At 55.1% G+C, this 17,645-nt stretch overlaps 3 protein-coding genes across 5 annotated transcripts in view; 1 reads left to right on the top strand and 2 right to left on the bottom strand.

Moving 5' to 3' along the window:
* Window positions 1–17,544, top strand: part of DNAJC17 (DnaJ heat shock protein family (Hsp40) member C17) — a 45,851-nt gene extending 28,307 nt beyond the window's left edge. The window contains exons 5-12 of one of the 3 annotated variants that reach the window (XR_015723163.1): window positions 420–505; window positions 753–849; window positions 1,420–1,463; window positions 1,933–2,010; window positions 2,499–2,579; window positions 3,056–3,166; window positions 17,185–17,262; window positions 17,451–17,544. Coding sequence is in view for 1 of the 3 variants with exons in the window: in XM_045770873.2 (XP_045626829.1) it covers window positions 420–505; window positions 753–849; window positions 1,420–1,463; window positions 1,933–2,010; window positions 2,499–2,579; window positions 3,056–3,166; window positions 8,409–8,531 (620 nt within the window). In the remaining 2 variants the exon portion in view is untranslated. Of the gene's footprint in view, window positions 1–419; window positions 506–752; window positions 850–1,419; window positions 1,464–1,932; window positions 2,011–2,498; window positions 2,580–2,994; window positions 3,167–8,408; window positions 8,560–17,184; window positions 17,263–17,450 lie in introns of those variants that run through there. The other 2 variants (XR_015723164.1, XM_045770873.2) reach the window with 2 other exon arrangements.
* Window positions 4,588–8,412, bottom strand: C36H15orf62 (chromosome 36 C15orf62 homolog). Its single transcript, XM_045770907.2, has one exon. The coding sequence runs from the start codon at window positions 6,021–6,023 to the stop codon at window positions 5,496–5,498; it is 528 nt and encodes a 175-aa protein (XP_045626863.1). The 5' UTR covers window positions 6,024–8,412; the 3' UTR covers window positions 4,588–5,495.
* GCHFR (GTP cyclohydrolase I feedback regulator) lies at window positions 8,771–12,457 on the bottom strand. The gene is made up of 3 exons (XM_045770940.2): window positions 12,280–12,457; window positions 10,479–10,573; window positions 8,771–9,305 (listed from the first exon to the last, which is right to left on the bottom strand). The coding sequence occupies exons 1-3, from the start codon at window positions 12,313–12,315 to the stop codon at window positions 9,182–9,184; spliced, it is 255 nt and encodes an 84-aa protein (XP_045626896.1). The 5' UTR covers window positions 12,316–12,457; the 3' UTR covers window positions 8,771–9,181.
* Window positions 17,545–17,645: the final 101 nt, after the last annotated feature.

Raw genomic sequence — 17,645 nt, 5'->3', positions numbered from 1 at the left:
GAGAGGGAGGTAAGGGAGACAGCGGGGACTAGATCTCTGTGGTGGGAGAAGCCTCAGCGCCGAGGTTGAGGTGTGGTGCCAAACCACAGGAGCAGGCCAGCAGCTCCACCCTCGGCATCCCTGCCCCATGGCCCTGGGCTGCTGACATAGGCACCCACCCACACCCTGTTCACTGACCGGAGAACCAGCTTGGTCAGCGTGAGCTGAGTTAACTCTTCCAGACCCCGGCCACTCAGCCAGAGCCCATACTTCATCTGTGCTATGCCTTTTCTCAACGAAGGCTAACTGGGGAGCACATGAGCGTGGAGGGAGGGGGTAGAGCCACCCTGTGGTTTCATCCTGCATGAGACTTTGGTCAGGCTGTGGCTGTGTAGAAACTGCCTAGACCAGACATTGGCTCACTCAACTCTTGTGCCCAGACCTGGAGGCCCGAGAGCGGCAGGCCCAGGCCCACGGCAGTGAGGAGGAGGAGGAGAGCCGGAGCACCAGGACACTGGAGCAGGAGGTGAGCGTCCGGGCGTGCTAGCCTAAATCCATCTGCAGGAAAAGGAGGAGGGTGGGCCTTGGTGGCTTTCGTGGCTGCGGACGGCATGGCCTGTCCCTCTTCTTCTGTGGGATCTGGGTAATCTGTCCAGCCCGCAGGGTGCTGAGCCCCAGCTTGCAGGTGGAGCCTCCCAGGGACCTTCACAAGGTGAGCCAACCTGGAATTGGATCTGCACAAAATTGTCACTCCCCCCAACCCCGCTCTGCAGATCGAACGCCTTCGAGAAGAGGGTTCCCGGCAGCTGGAGGAACAGCAGAGGCTGATCCAGGAGCAGATACGCCAGGAACGGGAGCAGAGGCTGAGAGGTAACCGTCCCTCACGTCCACCCACCTCCCCTTTGAGGCAGCTGCAAATGCCCAGAACACCCACCTGGCTGCTTGGTGGAGTTGCTCTGGAGGCTTCCACCTGCTTGGAACCCTGGGGGCACCTGACTCAGACATATACCACCTGTCCCTTCTTCCCACCATTTCTCTGGGGCCTATTTGTTTTTCACTCTGCCTGAGATCTCCGGGCCCTGTTTGTCTGAGTCCTAAGCAGAGCTGGCTCTATTTTGGAGCAGATCCGTAGGCGAAAGGCTCTGGGATACTTCGTTTCCGTGGAACTATGGTGTTCGCACCTCTCTGCCTTTGTTGGCAGAGTGCTAATGGCGGCCTTCAGCAGGCAGCCGGGCAGACCGGCCCTGAGGTGGCAGCTCCTCGGGGTAGGGGTAGGATTGCCTCTGCCTTCCCCACCAAGCTCATCAGCAGGGCAGGCCAGATACCGCCCTTGGTAAGGAGTGACCTTTTATAGGTCCTTCGAGCTCTGGGTTGTGTCTCCTTTAGAGAACCTCCTGGCTCCCTCCTTTTCTACCTTGCTAATTTTCCCAAATTTTTTAGGAAAGGCAGAAAATCCTGAAGGCAGAGGAACCCCCAAGCTAAAGGTGAGCGAAAGCTAAACCCCCTGTGGGACCCATGAGCCACTGCACACTACCTCTTGTCAGCAAGAACAGATGCCTCTAGGGGCTTAAGGGGTTCTGGCGGGGACGCTGGGTCTCTGGGAGCCAGCACCACCACCCACATCCTTCCGTCCTCCCGCTACCTGGGGATCGGGCCGGCTTCTCGGAGCTCACCCCGAAAGGCCCTCTTAGCCCCAGAGGTTGCCGGGCAGCACTCCCCAGAAGCCCTGGAAGGGGGGAGCATCTCATGGAGCCAGAAGTGCGGCTTCGGGTGAGCAGGCCGCCCTGCCTGTCCATTTTTGAGAGGAACACATTTTTGTGGGGGCGCTCCCTAGATGACAAGTGCCGGGGAGACCACGAGGGTGTCATCCAGACTGTAAAGCTCAGGTGCGGTGCTGGGACTGTTTAGGCCAAGGTCAGAGTTTAATGATGGCGCTCACTGCTGTCCTTTCAGCTAAAATGGAAGTGCAAGAAGGAAGATGAGTCAAAAGGCGGCTACTCCAGAGATATTCTCCTACAGCTTTTCCAGAAGGTCTGCCCTGCCACTTGCCCTTTCCCATCATCTCCATCTGCATCTCAGCCGAAACCCTGAATCTCCGAGCCTAAACTTCCCTTAACATCTCTACCAGCCTTTTTTTCTGTCTCACAAACCACAGGACAGCCTAGAGGCTTTCCCCAGCCACGATCCTCTAGCCCGGTGTTGCCTTCCCTGCCCAGCTCTAGCCCTTGCCATCTGGAGTGTGTGGGGAGAGACAACGTGGGCAGGTGGCACAGAAGCCCCATCCCCTTCCCCACCTTCAGTGGCAGTCTGTGTCCTCAGCCATTTGTCCGGCTCTCCTTTGACATCCTCCCACATCCTAGCAAAAATCTCCTTTCTTTCCCATCTCTGATCCCTCCCTGGGAACTTAGCAACAAAGCCTTATCCGCCAGCCAAAATTGCCCTGGCAGGCCTCAGGCCAACCCAGACTTGTCTTGCCCCGAAGGCTGAGCCATGCTTACTGGGACCCCTTATCCTCACAGTATGGAGAGGTGCTCAACCTGGTGCTCTCCAGTAAGAAGGCTGGCACTGCCGTGGTGGAGTTTGCAACCGTCAAGGCTGCGGTGAGTGCTGTGGGAGGCTTTGGGGGGCCATGGTGGCCCCACTATTCCAGAGTAGGGAGCCAGTACTGTGGGCCCTCTGAGCTTAAGTATCCACACTCCCAGAGGCCACCCGCCCCCATTCCTGGGAGCAGAGGCACAGCGAGTGAAGATAAGGGTGGGAGAATGCTCTGGGGATGAAGGAGAGCATAGACTGTTTCTTGCTGCCTGGCTCCACACCCTCTCCCCTCTCCCCTCCTGTGGAAGCTGATATGCCTCCAGGCATGCTTTGCCCCCCCCCCCCGGCTCCCCAGTTAGAAGGCTCATACCCCCCACTCACCCATGGAGGAGGGTCAAAGCTTCAGCCCATCATTGTGTGAAGGTTGTTTGGTTTTGCCTGGAGGATGAGAGTGCTGGTTCTGGTTCTTTCTGGGTGTAGAGAGAGCCACTTTACGGCCGATTGGAGCCATGGGACCAGGACTGGGTACTGTGTTTGGCAGGAGCTGGCTGTCCAAAATGAAGTGGGCCTGGTCGATAACCCTCTGAAGATTTCCTGGTTGGAGGGACGGCCCCAGGCTGTGGGGGGCCCCAACCACCCAGGACTGTCACAGGTAAGGAACCACACCTCCCTCAGCTGGGTCTGCTTAGGGTTTGAGGGACCTTTTCCTGTCCGGGCTCTGCTCTGGGCCCTTTCGTCCGAAATCCAGGTCGTCAGGAGCAGAGTGAGATTGGCAGGTTTGCGAACCTCAACAGGCCCGGTGTTCTGTTCTGACTCTTTCTGTTTCTGAGGGCCAGGACCCCACGCCACACAGAATTCTTAGACCTTACTTTCCCTCCACACCCCGTCTCCGGCTGGGGCTCCCACCATCGCCCAGACGGGCTTTCCGGGCCCCCGGGCTGTTCGGTTGTGGTGTGAAGCACCGGCGCCGCGGGGATGGAAGGGGCGGCCAGTGTGAGCGCCGCTTGCTCCCCAGCTCTGGTTCCCCGGCCGCGTCCGTGGCTGCCCTGGGCAGGGGCCCCCTGGCAAGAGACAGAATCTCCTCAGAAACAACACTGGCTCCCCTGCGGGCACGGGGCGCCGCCGGGGCGCACACGGCGTGTGCGGTGAAGCACGGATTTCAGTGCCGTGAGCCGGCTCTCAGTCCTCACCGCCGTGGGAGCGGTTTCGCGCAGAGGCCACACTCATGCACACACCTGGCCCTGCTCACCCCGCCCTCGTCGGTGGGACAGAGAGCTTCGGACTGGAGCTGGCCCTTCTCTGAAATGGCCTGCAGATCTGTGTGGGAGCATCAGGCTGCTGTGTTCACAGCCCGCGCCATGGGGCAGAGGGTCCCCGGGGGCCGCAGGGCTTCGCTCTCCTTGCCTCAGCCCCGCCGCCCCTGCTGTCCTGTGTGCCGCTCAGCTGGCTGTGAGGACGGGCAGCTCCCTAGGAGTGTGTCCCACGTCTGGACGGAGGAGAAGGATGAACTGGTCGGAGCCGTTCTTTAGAGACTTCATTCCCCACTGTTAAGTCCCAGCATTTCACGGCCCCAGATGACATGCCATAGGCCATGTTACAAAGAACTTTATTCATTTTCCAGAGGGGAGCCTTTCAACTCTGCAAGTGCGCACAGAGGAGGGAAGAGGAAGGCTGTAGGCTTGGGTATGGAGGCGGCGTGCGTTGTGCGTCGAAGCCTCCTCTCTGCCTCTGCCAGGCTTGGAGAGGCCTGAGGTGTCACACCATGTGGCCCAGCCAGTCTGGGTTCTGGTTTCAAATCTTCTGGCCAGGCCACAAGATGGGGGCAGTAGCACAGCCTTTGGCCTTGACCAGTGGGCGTGGCTCTGGGTGGCAGGCCTCCATCGTCAGGGGGTTCAGGCAAGGCAGAGCTCCCCAGTCCTGGTGGAGGATTCTGGAGACCCCCTGAGCTTCTTCACGGTAACAGCCACAAGTTTCATGTCCATCCCCTGAGCCAGTTCTCCTATGCTCTTGGGGCAGAAAGGGAAATCTGCCACTGTTCCTTCTACATTTCCCAAGGGTTCCCATCACTAATAATTCTGGGAACTCCCCCAAGCAACCCTTTGCAGGCTGTGCCTGTGCCTTTGGCTGGCATTCCCAATGGCCTCCTTCCTCGGGCACCAGGGAGTGCTCTGGGCAGCTGCTTTGGCAGCTTGTCTCTCTTGTCCCTTTTTGGTGAACGATTTGTTTGGTCTCCCCCCCCCCCCCCAGTTGTACTCTGCACCTCTGCCTGCCTCGCTCTTCCTACTCTGCCAGCCCCTCCCCTCCGCTGCAGGTCCTGTTTGTCCCCCTCCCCCCACCATGGCATTCATGGCTCCAGGCCATGGTCTGGACCCGTGCTAGCCCCGTGCTGCCCACTAGGGCTTTCTCCAGTGATGTTCATGTTCAACCCGCACTGTCCAATGTGGTAGCCATTCGTCACATGTGGCTGTTGAACATTGGAAATGTGGCCAGTGCAACCAAGGAACTAAATTTTTATTTTGCGTAATTTCAGTTTGAACAGCCACATGTAGCTCGTCGTCAGACCACTTTTGCCCAGTCCTGTCCTGTGATGTCTATCAGTAGTGGCTTCAGAGGGGGCTGGTGCAGGGCACCCGTCCGACCCGTGTGGGCTGCCTGTCCTCCACTCCCCGACGCAGCCCTGTGCTGCCCTCCCCCTCTGCTGGCCTCTGCCCCATCCCTGTGGTTACAGGCGTGGCCTCCCTTTCCCAGCCTAGCCAGCTGCCTTCAGGGCTCCTGCCAGCAAGTGCCCCCTCACCGCATTTCCAGCTTGCCTCTGTCCTTCTGTCCCTCCGCTCCAGGGTGACATGGAAGACCGTTCAGGACCTGGAGGGCAGGCAGGATCCTGGATTCCTATCCCTACCTTTTTCTTAATCTGCAACTGTACCCTCCTTCCAGGCTTCCGGCTCCTCTGGTTACCCCACCTCTGCCCACCCGCGCCCCATTCAGAAGCTAGGTTCACTCGGAAATTGCTCCCTCAGCATCTGTAGAACTTCCTCAAGAAGTGAAATTCCCAGGTCCACTTTGAAGGAGAAGAAGGGATCACTGAGGTCTGGAGCAGGTGTCCCCTGGAAGGGGGGAGTGTCCAGAAGGTCGTCCTCAGAGTAGTGGTGGAGGGCGCCTGCCAGGGAGAGCGCCGAGGGCAGGGTGGCCGAGTAGGCAGCGGTGTAGGCAGGTGGGGGCTCCAGGATGTTGGGGCAGCTGGAGCTCTCTCGGTAGAGGCGGGGAGGCTTGGGTGGGGCCAGCAGGGTGGCCCGGGGCTGCTCATCCCCCCACAGAGGCAGGCGCCGGCCATCCGGCCGCCCTCGCAACTCCCGGATGACCTCTCGGTTGCTGTACTCCTCATGATCCCCGCCAGCCGTGCTTGCCTGGCTGAGCACACTGCCCTGTCGCCGGAGTCGCCTCGGCCGCCCCAGGCTCAGCCGCTTGAAGAAGGAGGCGTTGCGGAAGGAGCCTTTCCGCCAGGTCTCCATGGCACCCAGGGGAGCCAGCAGACAAGCCTGGTACCTCAGCAGCCCAGTTCAAGAGTAGCTAGGGACATTAGGTCCCTGCTGAAGCAGTGACTGGCAAGAGCCAGGGGACAGCCCTGGCTAGAAGCACAGACTTTGGGCCAGCATCTTGGATGGTGGCAAGAAGTCCTGGGAAGAGGGCGCTTTTGTCCAGGAGAGCAGAGGGGTGGGAGTTCCTGGCGACAGGAGTTTCCCAGAGGGACAGGAGTGGCCTGGTTACTTGATCAGGCAGTGGGGAAAAACCCCAAGAGGAAGAAGCAGCACTTACTGGAGTCGGACTGCGGGCAGCCCCACCGGGGTGCTGGAGGTGGGCGTCGCGGTGCTCGAGTGGCCCGGACTGCTTCCCTGTCGCGGTGGCTGCGGGTGGGCCTGAGCTCACTCTCCCTCCCTGGCCCCTGCAGCTGGCCTCTCTGCGGCAGCTCCCGGACGCTGATTAGTGGCTTGGCTGTTTGTGCCAGTGTGTGGCAGTGGGGATGTGTTGTTTTCAGGTGACTCAGGCAGGTGGGAAGCCGGGTTTCATGCTTAGGTAATTGCAGCATCCGCGGGCCGGGATTGGGCCAGCTGTGGCCAACACCCCAGGGCACTGGGGAGCTTCGGTTTCCCCCGAGGACTCTGGGGGCAGCCCTGCTTTGTGTGTCACCACGTTGCTTCCTTTCTCCCCACAGCCTCTCTGCCCAGAGCCCTAGCCCATGGGCCTGGATCCCCTAACCCCTCCTGCCCCCCAAGTGTCCGGGAGGGAGGAGCCCGGGGAGGGTGGGAATTAATTGAAAGGCAGGCATGTGGAACAGTTGTTGGGGAAGGAAGAGAGACCTGTCACTAGTGTGGGTGACTCAGTCCTGGGGCCTGGTGACAGGCCCTCATTAGCCAAGCCTGCAGGTATGAGGGGGAAGAGGCAGAGGGTGTGTTAACGGGAGGAGCCCCATGCCTATAAAGGGCTGGCTCCTCCCATGGCTTGGGCTCAGGGCCGGCCAGGGTGACTGCGAAGTCTGCTCTGCAGAGCGGCATTACCTTGGGGAGGGAGAACTGCTCTCCCCTTGGCCTGACACCCAGTCTGGCCGTTGCTCATCTTCCTGGATTTACTCCCATAGCCTCAGGGCAGGAGAGAGCAGTTGAGGGCCAGGGTCTTGCTCCCTCCTATCCTGCTTTGCTCCAGTCCTTCCCCTTGGGCCACCTGGGCCTTCTTTGGGGTCCTTGCTCTGTGGAAAGGGTTGGGCCACAGGGGGCTGCCCTGAACTGTCAGCGGTGCCTGGGGCCAACCTTAGGTAGGTGGGCCTGGCGGGGAGGGCGACTGTCTTCAGAGCTGCCGCAGCCTGGGACAGACAAGGAGGCTGGAACTGTCAGAGAAGCAGGGGGATCTGGGCTGAGTCACGCTTCCTGGTTCTGTACAGCCCTTACTTCAAACTAGTTGGCCAGGGTCTGGCATCTTAACCCCAGTAACTCCCTTCCTATTACCCAGGTCACTGACCACTGAACTTTCCCCCTGGCTTATTCTGTGACGTGTACTTGCTGGGTCTGCCACAGAACAGGGCCCAGCAGTTGTCTCTGCTCTGTGGCCCCACTGGCCTGGCTCACTTCTGTGCCAATTCAGGTGGGCTTCACACTTCACACAGCTTCAGCTATACTGATGGAAGAAGTGATTTCATTCCCACTGCAGACCTTCTCAGGGTGTGGAGTTGGTGGGTCAGAGCTCCACTGTAGAGCTGCCTTTCCCCCTCACAACACTGGCGTGTGGGTTTGGTTGTTTATTATTCTTTCGATTATTAACATAATCCCCTGCACTGTGCTGGCAAGATCATAAAAAGAGGCACGGGCCCTGCCCTCCAGCAGCCCTGGTGTGTATTTTTAGGAGGCGAGTGGCCTCATGCTTGTTTCTCTCCTTCTAGTGTGGGGGCTGACTGAGGCTGTGTCTAGGGCAGGGCTCCCTTCTCTCTTGTCCTGGCAGGAGCCAGACCGCAGCTGGGAGGGGGCAGTGTTCTCGCCTCCGCCTCCCAGAGCAGAGTGGATATCTGCACCTCTGACAGCCCCTTCGCTGGAAACCTGGGAGAAGCAGGAGCCATGGGTGGCAGGAAGGAGTGTCAAATAAAGGGCGGGGAGGAAATGAAGGGAGACAGGGCCTGGCTGGCGCATGGAGTGATTCAGCCCGAGGAGATGGAGCAGGGCTGACTGGTGACGGAAGGGGGCTGATAGCTGCTTGCGGTGGATGGGAGGAGAGCCCGCCGAGAAGTCCCTGGCATCCTTGCTCCTTGACTCAAGACTGTAGTGCTGCTAGGCCCAGTCCTCCAAGTCTGGAAGGTGGGGCTGCACCCTGATGCCCTGACCATCGTCCCCCGGTCCCCCTCTGTCCCCCAGGGCTCAGTGCTGTCCGAGAGGGACTACGAGAGCCTCGTGATGATGCGCATGCGCCAGGCGGCTGAGCGGCAGCAGCTGATCGCCCAGATGCAGCAGGAGGATGCGGTGGGGCAGCCCACGTAGCCGCCTCCAGCCCACCCACCCCCTGCCCTCTTCTTGAACGTCACCAATAAACCTTTTTTTTTTTTTTTTTTTTAACAAGAGTCTACCTCTATTGTATCTGTAGGTGTAGAGGTGCAAGCGTGACCCTGGTTCCTGGGCTCTGCCTGAGAGGGTTCCACCCAGGCGTGGCTCTCCCTCCCCGGGAGTGAGCGGACCCCCAGGGAGGGGCTCCACACAGTGAGAGTCAGTGGGCCAGCAGAGCAGAGCAGCAGCCACTCATCACAGGCCTTTATTGGCTTGGACTAGCTACGCAGGACCCTCCCACCCAGTCCTGGGGCCATGCTCCTCAGGGTCTCCCAGCTCCTGGCCAGGGACAGCCTGGCTCTGTCGGGCCCCTCAGCCTGCCCACAGAACATGGCCTCCTCCAGGGCTCTCAGCCAGGCCAAGAAGCTGGAGGGACAGCTGTGAGCAGCAGGGCAAGGGCCCTGCCCTCTCCCCTGTGGCTGAGGCAAGTTTCAGAATAGGCCATGTACTGCCCAGTTGTGCCGGGCTAAGGAAAATGACAATTTGGGAGGAGAGGGGCCAGGCAGTGAGTGAACGGGAGCTCAGGATCAGGGCCCATGGCAACCGCTCAGAAAAGGGGTACTCTTGTGCTCCTCATTGTGAGGGGGTCACTCCTTGTGCAGGCACCACACCAGCGTCTGGCCCACCCCTGTCATGCTCAGCACACGGAAGCCCCTGCGTTCCAGTTTGTCCAGGACGATGCGAGGAGGGTCGCTGACAAAGTACTCATAACTGTGAAGAGAAGGGGGAGAGGGGACTGTGAGGGGGCACACAGCGCCGACTCCCCGCACACAGCTAGTATCTGCTGGTGACGAGGCCTGGTCAGAAATCCTGGCAGTGACTGATGTTCGCTGGGTGCCTTCTAGGTGCCAGGCTAAGTGCACACTCCCTGCCCCCTCCCCTGCTAAGCACTTGGCTTGCATATCTTGTTTCTTCCTCCCAACAGCCTAAGGAAGGTACCATGATTATTCCCATTTTATAAATAAGAAATCCTGAAGGGGTTGGGTAGCTTTCCAAATGTCATACGGATCACAGAACCCACGTTAGTCCAATGACAGCCCCATGTGCGCTGGGTCACTGCACTATTCAGGAGGAATGGCCTATTCTCTCCAGGGTTCTTCCCCAGGGCTCTGCCCCCTCTTGCTGCCCTGGCTGTCCCATAGTCCTGGAGCAGCAGGTTGGCTCTGGGTGCTGCTTGCTAGCACAGAGAACGCTTGCTGTCCCCTCTTTCAGGGTCGATGGACTGTGAAGGGTTGTCAGTCAGATAAAGGGCTCAGGCCCCAAGCTGGGCATCTTGAGACAAATGCCTCATGGTAAAGGAACGGGGTTGGCTTCAGCCTTCCAACCCTGACCCAAGGGGCTGGGGCCAGCTTGCCTCCTCTTTCCCCTCTTTGAACTGGGGCTCATTCTTGCAGCACTTCTCACGAGTTTCAAGCCTATGGAGCTGGTGTGAAGAATGCCAGGGGAAGTGGCCAAGTCCCCAGGCAGCAGCCGAGCTGGAAGTAGGACCCAGGCTGCCTGCTGCCTCTTTGTAGAGTTTAGCTTGCTTACTCAGTCAGCTCGAGAGAAACCTTTCTCTCTGTGCCTTTTTGTCTCGATGGGGTCCAGCTCCGAGATGAGAGGGCAGGGCAAAGAACAGTCCACTTACGGAGTTCTCTACCCAGCTGGATTCTGTCCTGAAGTTCCCTTGTGAAGGGAGGGCCAGTGAGGAAGCTTTCAGAGCAAGCCTGGGGGCTGCGGTAAAGCCGCAGACAGGACGGACCCTACAGAGGACAGATCCCCATGATGCAGGCAGGGCCTCTGAGGCTGGGCAGTGGCATCGTCCCTGGGCTTGGTTGTGTAAAGGAAACAGGGACCGGTCTCGGGGCCGGCAGGGAGAAGATCCTTAGGAATGCCACCACTTACAAGTTGTTTCCCAAGGCGCTTCTCTTTGAGGCCCCCAGATACTGCATCAGCTCTGGATCTGAGTGCTCGTCGCCCACCATGGTAGGGCCCACCTCCTGCAAGATAAGCCACAGCGGCTGCTTGGCTGGCTGCCAGGGAGAGGTGGAAGGTCTCTCTGTCCTTCCTCCCCTGCCTGCTGGCCCTGAGCCATTTTCAGTTCAAGGCTGGACAGGGTGCTGAGGAATGCTGGGGGCTGAGCACGAGCTGGGAAAGGCTGGAGCCTCAGTGATCAGGCCGGGCAGTGAGGCGTCCCTAGCCCCTCCAGGCCGAGCTGGTCATTGCCTGCCTACTGGCACCTTCCTGCCCGGCATCACTACCGTGTTTGTGTGTATCCGAATCCCCTGGAACACGGAAATGGAAACAGGTCCACACAAAAACTTGTATAGGAGTGTTCCTAGCAGCATTATTCACAAGACCCCAAAAGGGGAAAGAGCCGAAGTGTTTGTTGACTGACGAACGGATAAACTGGGATGTAGCTACACAGTGGGATCTTATTTGGCAAAACAGAGGAATGAGGAAGTACCCATGCGTCCTGCGATATGGATGAACCTTGAAAACGTAGACGTGACAGAAGCCAGACACGAAAGTAGATTAGTGGTGATCTAGGACTGGGGGGCTCAGGGGCAGTGAGGAGTGACTGCTAAGATACGGGCACGGGTACAGGGTGTCTTTTCAAGGGGATGGAAATGTTCTAAAATTGATTATGGTGATGGCTGCACAACTCTTGAGTATGGTCTTAAAAATACTGTACAATTCAGTACAAATTGGTGCATTCTTTGACATGTATGCTATGTAGCAATAAACCTGTTACATTTATTTAAAAAAAAAAAATCCCCTGAAGAGTACAGAATTCCCAAGCCCCAGGCTTAGAGAGTATTTTGGGAGGTCTGGGAAGGGGCCCAGAAGTGCACATTTTAACTGCCCAAGTAACTGGTTCTCAAACCACTGCCCTAGGGCACCGCCAAGACCTCGCCTATCCCATGGAGACCTCCCCGCCCCCTGCTATCTCCATCTTAAGGGAGCTGTGCACCCGCTGATGGATCACCCAAGCACCTAAGGAGTGGGAGAGGACGAGGTGCCCAGTCGTACCATTCTGAAGTTAAAAGGGGGCAACCCCAGCACCGTCTTGGACGAGGAAATTGCACCCAGAGAAAGGGGCGTCACTTCTGACTTCAGAATGGTCTCCCCACCTCTCACCACAAGGCCTGTCTCCCCTTCTTTCTCTCCTAAAGCCCTTCTGGAAGTGCCCGAGGGTGCTATTAGTGGCTGTGGATGGGCCAGGCACTTGGCATAGGTGTTTGAGCGTCTTCGCACGTCTTTTTCTTTTCCAAACCTCTTTCCCCCAAAGTATTTCCACTCCCACCCACCCATCCCCAACCCCTGCGGAGCTGCTCTGTGTAGGGCAGCGGGTGCTGCAGACATGAGGCCAGGGCTTCCTGGCTTCCTTGGGCGGGCAGGTAGGACAGGAGTCGCAAGGGCCCCGAGTTCACTCGGCCGACCGGGACGCATGCACCCCACCCGCTTCGCGGCCCTGCAAGCGCCGCCAGCCAGAACTCCCGGAATCCCGCGATCCGCGCTGCGTCGGCTCCCCAGCCTCCAACCCGCCGCCCCAGGGGGCGTGTCCCGGGCGGCTTCCGGGTCCAGTCACTGGCGGGCGCTGCCCCAAAGGGAGGCGCCGAGGTGCGGTGGCAGCGCCCTCTGCCCGGCCCCGGCCCCGGCCCCAACCAACTCCATCCCACCTCGCCGGGCGGCGGGTACTCACCATGCGGATCTGGGTGCTGATGAGCACGTAGGGCATGGTGCGCGCGTCCCGGCCAGGCTCCCACCCAGGACTTTGGGCTCAGCGCCGACGCCAGCCCCTCGAGCTCCGGGACTGCGACCCGCCGCCCAGACTCCAGTTACTCCAGCTCTGGCCTCGGGCGGCGCCAATCCCAGTGCGCCCGGCCCGTGACCGCCGCGGCAGGCCAATCAGGATCGGGCGCCCGTGACGCGCCCCCGCACTTGACGAGTCAGGCCCGCCTCCTGCCTTCGGGGCAGTGCTCTGGGGCACAGCGCTGGGGTGTTGGCGCGCACCCGCCGCCTGGAGTAGAGGGTGGCCCAGAGGGCGCGGCGGGCTGCGGCGGGCCGTGCGGCAAAGAGTGCGTATTTACCGTGCTTGCTCTTTCTGCAACACCTCAGGCACTAGGTTGCAAAGTCCTGGTCCCCGCCCCCGTCCCTGTGAAACAGGAGGGGGCAATCGGCGACCCTCCCAAAAGGTCCCTCCCAAGCTCCAGCCCATCCCACCCAGGGACGCCTCTAAAACTCTTAGCCGATCCCCACTTCCCGTCCCCAGGACACGTTCTCCGGGGACTCCTTCAGCGCACGGGAGATAGGGGTGCGACGCTTGTGGCTCTAGCTACATTACTACCTCGTGTGCACGGTGCATTTCCGCCTCCCTGACTGTAATTCCTAGTGCAGCGGCCGAACCTTGCATTTCTGTGGCCCCAAAGGCAAATCTGTAAAGGAACTGAGCGTTTGGCAGTGTGCCCGTCCCGGAGGGATTTAAACCAATGGAATCTGACCTCCACTTGGGAGAGCTTCCCGCGAAGGTGGAGAAATGCAGCGCACGCGCGGGAAATCACAAGGCAACACCTGAGTCGAAAAGAAACTACATTCCCGGCACCAGCCCCCGGTGAGAGGGCAGCAAGCGCACCTCGGTGTGTCCACGCCCTCATCTAGAAGTTTCAAAATCTGAAAACTCAAAAGATTCTTTACCTGCTTTGTGATTGGTTCTCTAAAAAACAAAGCAAAACAGTAACAGCCTGTAACCTTCCCTGGCCCTTGAACCTTCTTGTCACTGAAGGGCACTTACAGGCGGTGCTCTGTGCCTCCAGCTGCATGACAAACGTGGAGAGCGCTGTAAGGGAAACGCATTTGTAATCCCAAAGGACTCTTACCGTCTGTTTGACTATTCTGGACTCTCTGCCCCTATTCTCCACCTCCAAGTCTAACAATTTAGCTAGAGAGGTAAGATACTCATGCCTAACGAAGGATTCGTTAAACTGACAAAAGATTAATGCCCAGGACATATAAAGAATTCCTACAAATCAACAATGAAAAGATAAGTCAATAGAAAAAACATGGGCAAATGACTTGACTAGGCACTTTCAAGAGAAGGAATGGAAATGGCCAATAAACTGACGACATGGTGTTCAATATCATTAGAAATCCCACAAATGCAAATCAAAGTATATTTAATTTTTTAAAGATATATTTATTTTATAGAGAGACAGAGAGAGCGAGTGCCAGTGGGGAGGGCAGAGGGAGAGGGGGAGAGAGAATCTCAAGCAGACTCTGGGCTGAGCTCTGAGCCCACACAGGGCTTGACCCTACCACCCTGAGATCATGACCTGAGCCGAAACCAAGAATCTGAGGCTTAACCAACTGAGTCAGGCACCCCTCAAACTACATTTTAAACCACAGTGAGATAGTACTTTAATGATTTGCTAAATAAATAAATCTGTAAACATTGAGTATTGGTGAGAAGATCCAACGACTGGAACACTACTGTTGAGATTGCAAAGCGTTATGATTGATACAATCACCTTGGAAAAACAACTTGGCAGTTGTGCATGGGTATGACCGAGCTAAATCTCTCCTAGATAAACCTCAAGAAAACTCACTCATCAGGATACATGTATAAGAATATTCATAACAGCACTGTTTGTACTTGGCAAAAATACATGGAAACAGTCCTTATGTCCATCAAAAGTGGAGTAAGTTTTTGGTTGATACAACGGAAACTGCATAGCAATGAAGAATGCTAAGTGCAAAAGTAAAGAGATGCTTAACTGACTGAGCCACGCAGGTGCCCCTGGACATTTCATTTAAATAGAGTCCTATACACCTGCACGCCAGTGTTTACAGCAGCAGTGTCCACAATAGCCCAGCTATGGAAAGAGCCCAGATGTCCATCGACAGGTGAATGGATAAAGAAGATGTGGTGTATATACAATGGAATATTACTCAGCCATCAGAAAATGAAATCTTGCCGTTTGCAATGACATGGATGGAACTAGAGGGTATTATGCTAAGCGAAATAAGTCAATCAGAGAAAGACAAATATCATGTGATCTCACTGATACGTGGAATTTGAGAAACAAGGCAGAGGATCATAAGGGAAAAGAGGAAAAAATGAAACAAGACGAAAGCAAAGAGGAAGACAAACCAAAAGAGACTCTTAATCTTAGGAAACAAACTGAGGGTTGCTGGAGAGGAGGAGGGTGGGCGGATGGGGTAACTGGGTGATGGCCATCGGGGAGGGTACGTGTTGTAGTTAGCGCTGTGTGTTGTGTAAGACCGATGAACCACAGACCTGAATCCCTGAAACAAATAATACATTATATGTTACTAAAAAACATAACGGTTAAATAACAATTCAATAAAAAATATGTGGTTAAATTATAAAGAAGAGTAAGGGAATGACAAAGGTAATATTCAGGGCAGTGTTTACCTCTGAGAGAAGTGAAAGGGACCGCAGGGACAGCTGTGCAGGAGTCTTACAAGGCAAAAGTGATGTTTTCTTTCTCACACTAGGACCTGGATGTTAACGGTTATATATGTCCTGAATCTTTATTGTATTAGAAGTATTACAGATACCCTTTTGTAGCTATTGAATATTTAATAAGAACAATTTTTTTCGTGTCAGGTACCTTCGTGGTTAGACACAGGGGGTAGGGCCACCGTCCCAAGGTGTTTGACTGTGTTGCTTGCCTCTCTTGGAAGAGCCAGCTAGGTAGATGAGGGTTGTCTGTTGGGGGCAGAGGTGAGAGCAGGAATCTGAAGGCTGCTCTGTTCTCTCAGGCTGGGCTGGGGTGAGGAGGAGACGGGAAGACAGGAAGACAGTGCATATCTCAGGCTGCCAGAGCTTTATTACATTTGCAAAACTGGTCCGCAGATGGCACAGATAGAGAGTTCCATCCAGAATCACCCAGCCCTCGCTGATTGTTCTGGCAGCCACATGCCCACCAGATAAGATCTTTAATATCCAGAGGGAAATGAATTCCCCTGCCTGGTCTGCCCATCTGGCCTCACCTCTTGCCACAATCAGTTTATCTGGCAGATCTTCCTCCCCTGCAGAAAGAGGAGAGCTTGTGCTTCCACAAGTCAGTTTTTCATCATGAAGCCATTGTCTAAGTGGTCGGGCCTGGATATTGGTTATTCCTTCTTTCCTTTCTTCCTCCACATTCAGCTTCTATGGGTGGCTTCTGCATTGGAGCTCAGGGAATGTGGAGGTGAACGGAGCATGACCCCAACCTGGAAGAGTGAACACTCCAGTTGGGTAGCCAGACTAGAAAGCAAATAATCATGGAACCAAGTATAATGGAGGTAACCAAGCCTCAGGAGCAGAGAAGAATAAAAAGATTAAGTCCACCAAGGTGGTAGTCTGGGAAGGTTCCCCAAAGGAAATGACTTTATTTTCTCCAAAAATTAATATTTTTTCTTATTACTAAAGAAACACATGCTTATCTCAGAAAAATGCTTATCTTATTACTAAAGAAACACATGCTTATCTCAAAAAAATTATGGAAAAACTGTATTAAAAACTCTTTTCTCACCACCAAGACAATGATAGTGTATCTCAGAAGATACCAATTCAATGGAATCCTTAAAAATAAGTAGGTTGTATTGGTAAATTTCTATTCCTTAGGTTGTAGAGTGGGAACCTTGTTGCCTTTAAATTGTTCTTTACAGTGTACATTACATTAAATGTACTCTCTTATTTGTAAACTATCTCACAATTAAAGGTAAATATATCTAGTCAAGGATTTGAGGAAGACTCATTTAGGTCATTCACCTGTCACCAGACGAAACTTTAACTTGAAAGAAACGCTGGTGGTAAAACTGGAATCATAGTCCTGTATTTTCAGTTTTTAAAATTATAAGAAGTTGCATAAAATCTCAAAAGTAAAGTGAAATTATAAAAATCAACGGGCCAGGGTGGAGTTAACCTTAAAAATAAAACTGCCAGTTATTTTACCAGCAAAAACATAGGTTTATTCAGGAATAGCAGAGGTTTGCAATCTAGGACAAGGAAGCTACAACAAAACCATAGGCAAGTTCGACAAACAAAGGAGAGGAATGCTATTTTATGGAAAAGAAGGAGGAAGTTGGGAGGAGTTGTTTGGAACACCAATGCATTGGAGAGTAGCAAGAGTTTGGGGTGATGATGGGTTTTCATTGGCTGCGTCGCAGAGGCAGCCGATACATTGCAAGGGATGCAATGTACATCTTTCTCTGTGGGAGCCTGTGGTTTATGGCTCTCTTCTGTTGAGATTCTTCCGTTAGGGGTCTGTGATTGACAATTCTTTCTGTAATTGACGTTGAGTGGTATGGTTGCTCCTTCCCCTCTTCCCTTCTAGCAGCCTGTGTCTACATTGGTGGTTTCCCTTTATTAATTTTCACAGTGGGCACAGAAATCCGGAATAATACAGCTTTTTAAAAAATGAAATGGCATCTGAACCAATTTAAGCAACTAGAGATCAACTCAAGTTTCGGCCTCACCCAAGTGCTTAAAAAATGTTATCATTAGAGGAATGAATTTCATTTACATTCTGGAAATGGAAAAACAGTTTGTAACCCTGTTCTTAAGGTACTACAGATAATGTAAGGTTTATGATTTTTTTAGTGCTGCCATTTGCATCTGTTCTGAGAGTTTTTAAGTATCATTCGGCAGAAGCTGGCCCTGGTGACTCAAGGACCTCTTGTAAGTAACCAACAATTTATCTGGTCTAATTTGAACTGCCAAAGGTGCTACTGTCTTATGCTCAGTAAATGGTTCGAGTAAAAATGCATGAGCAAATCAAACCGAAATTAAAGTCTTAGTTCTGACAGAGTGCCAAGGAAAGGTGGGGAGAGGGTGGTGTTTTCCAGAATGACAACGGGCTTTTCTAGGCAGAAGCCACAGTAGACGCAAAGCGAGAAAGACATTCGGAAACAGCAGAAAACTGGTGTGACTGGAGGGAAATGGAACCTCATCTGGCCAGACAGGGGTACTGCTGGAACATCGGACCCAGAAGTCTCCCAGCTCTCCTCTTCCCCTCCTCCCTTCTCTCTCCTGGGTCCCTCCTTCCCGCTCCCGCTGGCGCC

The sequence above is a fragment of the Ursus americanus genome, chromosome 36 (assembly GCF_024610735.1).
Source record: "Ursus americanus isolate L20-20 chromosome 36, mUrsAme1.1.p, whole genome shotgun sequence".
Lineage (NCBI taxonomy): Eukaryota > Metazoa > Chordata > Mammalia > Carnivora > Ursidae > Ursus > Ursus americanus.
This window is presented reverse-complemented; position numbering and strand designations above follow the sequence as displayed.